The sequence below is a fragment of the Dermacentor albipictus genome, chromosome 10 (assembly GCF_038994185.2).
Source record: "Dermacentor albipictus isolate Rhodes 1998 colony chromosome 10, USDA_Dalb.pri_finalv2, whole genome shotgun sequence".
NCBI classification, from domain to species: Eukaryota; Metazoa; Arthropoda; class Arachnida; order Ixodida; family Ixodidae; genus Dermacentor; species Dermacentor albipictus.
The window spans coordinates 86,876,786-86,881,636 of record NC_091830.1 but is presented as its reverse complement, the minus strand read 5'-3'; the positions used below and the strand labels follow the sequence as shown (position 1 = coordinate 86,881,636).

At 52.2% G+C, this 4,851-nt stretch overlaps 1 protein-coding gene across 1 annotated transcript; it reads left to right on the top strand.

Moving 5' to 3' along the window:
- The first annotated feature begins 421 nt into the window (after positions 1-421).
- LOC139050353 (uncharacterized) lies at positions 422-4,470 on the top strand. The gene is made up of 2 exons (XM_070526591.1): positions 422-1,782; positions 2,872-4,470. Exons 1-2 carry the CDS (start codon positions 934-936, stop codon positions 4,399-4,401), a joined length of 2,379 nt encoding a protein of 792 aa, XP_070382692.1. The 5' UTR covers positions 422-933; the 3' UTR covers positions 4,402-4,470.
- The last annotated feature ends 381 nt before the right edge of the window (positions 4,471-4,851 follow it).

Here is a 4,851-nt window from a genome sequence, read left to right as displayed (position 1 = left end):
TGACTAAAGTCCAGTGTTGCTCTCATTCTATTGTAGATTATCTTGGTGAATCTTCGTGGAGAGGCTGGATCAGCGCGCCGTCAATGAGCCCTTTGACGGGCGAGTTCTCGCTGCCACTCATCGAACGCTGCCAGTTCATCGGGGGATGGGGGAACTCACATGTTGTATCGGGAATGACACACGTGCCATGCCTTGTGCAGCGATTCATCGTGCTCGCCTAGATTAGATATGCGCCTTGGTTGCCACACCCCTTGCGGCTATAAAAGCACTGTACGTTCAGCAATAAAGAGCATTTGGTCGCTGGCCACCTCGACAGATACATGGTGTCAGAAGTGGGATAGCTCACGCCGATGGAAACACAATGGAGCAACTGCTGAAGCTTCCTGAACCACTACTGTTGTCTGGGAATATCGCCAAGAACTGGGAATTGTTCCAGCAGAAATTCAAGCTTTTTCTGGACGCAACGGAATCGCCAAAAGAGCCCCGAACCACGGCCGCCAAAACAGCACTGCTGCTCAGCACTGCCGGAGACGACGCATTGGAGGTATTTAACAACTTCCTTTTTCTTGGGGACGAGAACAAGCAAGATTATGCTACCGTTGTTAAGAAATTCAAGGAGTACTGCCAAGAACAACAGAATGAAGTCTATAGCGGTACATATTCCGATCCAGAGTGCAAGGCGAAGGGGAGTCATTCGAGCATTTCTTGTGGGACCTCAGAAAACAAGCAAGAAGCTGCAATTTTTCGGAAATAGCTGATTCCTTAATCCGCGACCAAATAGTGTTTGGCACCAGTAGCCCACGACTGCGTGAAAAGCTCCTCAAAGAAAAAGACTTGACACTTGCCAAGGCTGAGCAGATTTGCAAAGCGGAGGAAGCAGCATCGCTGCAAAACAATGCCTGGGCGCAGCCCGATAAGCACGTGGCTCTGGTCATGAAGCGGTCTGCGCAGGTTCGCAAAGCGGAGGATGCGGTACAAAAAGAAGCGTCGGCACAACCCGATAAGCAAGTGATGCAAAACATGCAGCAATCTCGGAAATGCACCAGATGCAATCGTTTACGCGCCATACCTGGCAGATGCCCTGCGTTCGGCAAAACGTGTTTCATATGCCGAGGTGTTAACCATTTCGCAGCTTCCTGCAAGAAGGGCCCGCAAATCCGAGAAGTTGGCGGGGAGCAAGACAGCTTCGACATTCTCGATGTGACAGTCTCGAGCATCGACGCGAGAGCGAACTGGGTAGTACATGTGAACGTGGCTGACCAGATGGTTAACCTCAAAGTGGACACGGGATCTCAGGCCAACTTGCTGCCCTACTCTATCTACCGACGATGCAAGACGGCAGCAGATTTGAAACCGAGCTCTTCGGTGCTTCGATCATACAGCGGTGGTGTCATTCGACATTTCGGTATGGCAAGGCTACCAGTGACCGTGAACGGCCGGTCGAAGGACGTCAACTTCTATGTCGTCAAAAAGGGCAACCAAGCAATACTGGGACTACTAGCATGCGAGTCGCTTGGTCTGGTGTCACGTGCAGTGGATGCTGTAAAAGAAGGAAGCACCACAGCGGGCGGCAGTGAGGACGTTCTAACCGAATTCCGCCAGCTTTTTCAGGGAACAGGCTGCGTGAGTCGCCAGTATAAAATGGTCCTACGCAAGGATGCGACGCCAGTTGTCCAGCCAGCTCGGCGGGTGCCCTTGGCGCTGAGGGAACCCCTGAGGGAGGAGCTGGAGCGCATGCAGCGAAGTGGCATCATTGAGAGGGTCCAGAAACCGACAGACTGGGTGAGCCCTTTGGTTATCGTGCGGAAGAAAGACGGAAAAATACGGGTTTGCATGGACCCTAGAAGTATCAACGAGTGCATACAGCGAGAGCATTATCAGATGCCAAGACGCGAGGACATAGAAGCTGAGCTCGCCGGCGCTAAGTACTTCACGCTCCTCGATGCAAGGGCGGGGTTTCATCAGGTACCTTTGGATGACTCCACAGCAACTATATGCACGTTCGGTACTCCGTTCGGGCGTTACCGGTTTTTGAGGCTCCCGTTCGGAATCTCATCAGCCCCGGAAGTTTTCCAGAAAATCCTGAGCGAAATATTTGACGGCTGTCAGGGTGTGAGAGTGTACATTGATGTTATTCTAATATGGGGCTCGTCTAAGGAAGAACACGATGCGCGCCTGCGGAAAGTGCTGCAAGTGGCAGAAAAAGCAGGCTTAACTTTCAACGCTGAAAAGTGCAAGGTTGGAGTGACTGAAATTAAGTTCTTGGGTGACATCATTAGCCACGAGGGAATAAAGCCTAACCCGGCGTTGACGCAGTCGTTAAGGGAGACTCCATGCCCAACGGATAAAGCCGCTGTCCACAGAATGCTAGGAGTAGCAAATTATTTCAGCAAGTACTTGCCTAATCTCGCAGAACGTACTACGCTTCTTCGCAGCCTCATCAAAAAGGACTCTGTCTTCGAGTGGACCGAAAACCACGCTAGTGAGTGGAGGATGATCTGCGACATGCTTAGCAGTGCGCCTCTCCTAGCTATTTTCAACCCAGCCAGAGAAACTAAAATCGTGGCAGATGCATCAAAGAATGGTTTGGGGGCTGCACTTTTACAGCGCCACGGTGAAAACTGGCGGCCAGTCGCTTATGCCTCGCGTGTAATGGCCAACTCGGAGCAGAGGTACTCGCAGATTGAAAAGGAAGCATTGGGGATAACGTTCGGCTGTGAAAATTTTCATCACTTCGTATACGGACGTAAAACTGTTATCGAGACTGACCACCGTCCACTGCTTGGTGTTGCAGCGAAAGGAATCAGTGATATGCCACCCAGGCTTCAACGTTTTTTCTTGAGGCTAATGGCTTATGATTTCTAACTGCAGTATGTACCAGGAAAGAAATTCTTTCTCGCAGACATGCTATCAAGGGCTCCAGGGACAGCGACTAAGGACTACTCCGACGACACGGAAGATGTGGAGGTCCACGCGGTTGCAGTCATGTCAACCTTGGTAAGCGCTAGAACACTGGCCCGTCTGGCCAAAGCAACGGCGAATGATCAGGACTTGCAGTCAGTGATGCGCTACATTAATGGCCACGGTGACATTGTGGGTATAATGAAGCCATTCGCGTCCGAGCTCTCATTGATTAAAGGCATTGTATTTAAAGGCAGCAAAGTTGTAGTCCCGAAGTCAATGCGAAAGGAAGTTCTCGAACGTATTCATGAGGGACACATGGGCTTGAACAAGTGCCAAGCAAGAGCCAGGGGCCTAGTGTTCTGGCCAGGGCTGAACTCTGATATCAAAAACCTGTTGCAGAGTTGCGCAGTTTGCCGCAAATATACGTACAAACAGCAAAGTGAGCCTTTTATGATCAGACCTACACCGGCCCATGCATGGTACCGCGTGGGCGTTGACATTTTTCAGTACGGAGGCAGCTCGTACCTGTCCGTTTTTGATGCCCATTCGAACTTCCCGGAAGTGGAGAAGCTGACTCGTACAACATCCAGTGCCGTAATTGAGAAGTTGAGCGCCATCTTTTCAAGATACGGCATTCCAATGGAAGTCCACACGGACAATGGGCCGCAGTTTTCGTCTTATGAATTTGCCCTTTTTGCATCCAGGTACGACTTCAGCCACGTCACGTCGAGCCCCGAGTTCCCGCGATCGAATGGACTCGCTGAGAAGGGGGTTCAGATTGTGAAAAGAATCCTAAAGAAAACGGAAGAAACAAAACAAGACTTCTGGCTGGGGTTGCTCAACTACAGATCCACTCCGCTCGAAGATGGCCGCTCCCCTGGTGAACTCTTGCAGGGCAGGAGGCTTCGCACTCTACTCCCAGACTTCAGGCAGCAGCCAAGCATACCAGTATTCAAGCGAGCCCAGGCAGACACTCGGGGGAGAACGTTACCACCTCTCAATACTGGCGATGTCGTGAGAGTACAGGAAAAGACATGGAATCGCCGAGCTCAAGTTACCGAAGCAGTTGTACCGAGGTCTTATCGAGTAGTTATCGAGGACAACAGAGTGCTACGTCGCAACCGACAGCATCTGCTTCCAACTGGTGAGCTGTTCCAGCAAGAAGCCCTCGAATGTGACGACCGGGAGAGCGAACGAGCGTGTGAAGCACTGCAACCCACGGCACCTGCTGCAACTGGAGACTCGCCTGTGAGCTCCGAGAACATTCCGCAGGCGCCGCCGCCCGTGAATACGACTGGACCGACTGTGAGCTCAACGGCTCCGCAGGCTCTTACATTGCGCCGATCTACCAGAGATAGGAGACCACCGCAGCGGCTGCGGTACGACCGCAATTTCAACCAAGTACTTGGCATCTATTCTCCACAGGAGGGAAGATGTATCGGGAATGACGCACGTGCCATGCCTGGTGCAGCGATTCATCGTGCTCGCCTAGATTAGATATGCGCCTTGGTTGCCACACCCCTTGCGGCTATAAAAGCACTGTACGTTCAGCAATAAAGAGCATTTGGTCGCTGGCCACCTCGACAGATACACATGTGGCCGTCCCATCCGTGTTCCAAGACTGAACTGAACGGAAACGAAGTCTGCGCAGCACGCACGATACCTTTTCCTGCCCTTTCTCTCCCCGGCGGGAGCGAAACGGCTCTGATTAGTTGCGCGCGTGGCGTGAGCGTGCGCCTATGCAGTTGGATTCCTTGCTAATGACGCACGCTCCGGCGCCGGTGCAGCTGTCAACTCATCAACCATCCTTTCTCGCAGCTGCTCTGCTCTGTGAGCTACTGGATTTTGGCGGAACCACATCGCCACCGAAACTTGTGAGCCAAGACAAGCTTCCCCTGAAAATTCCCCTGCCCGTTCGGATTCCACTCGCCATGTGCCTGCGCCCGA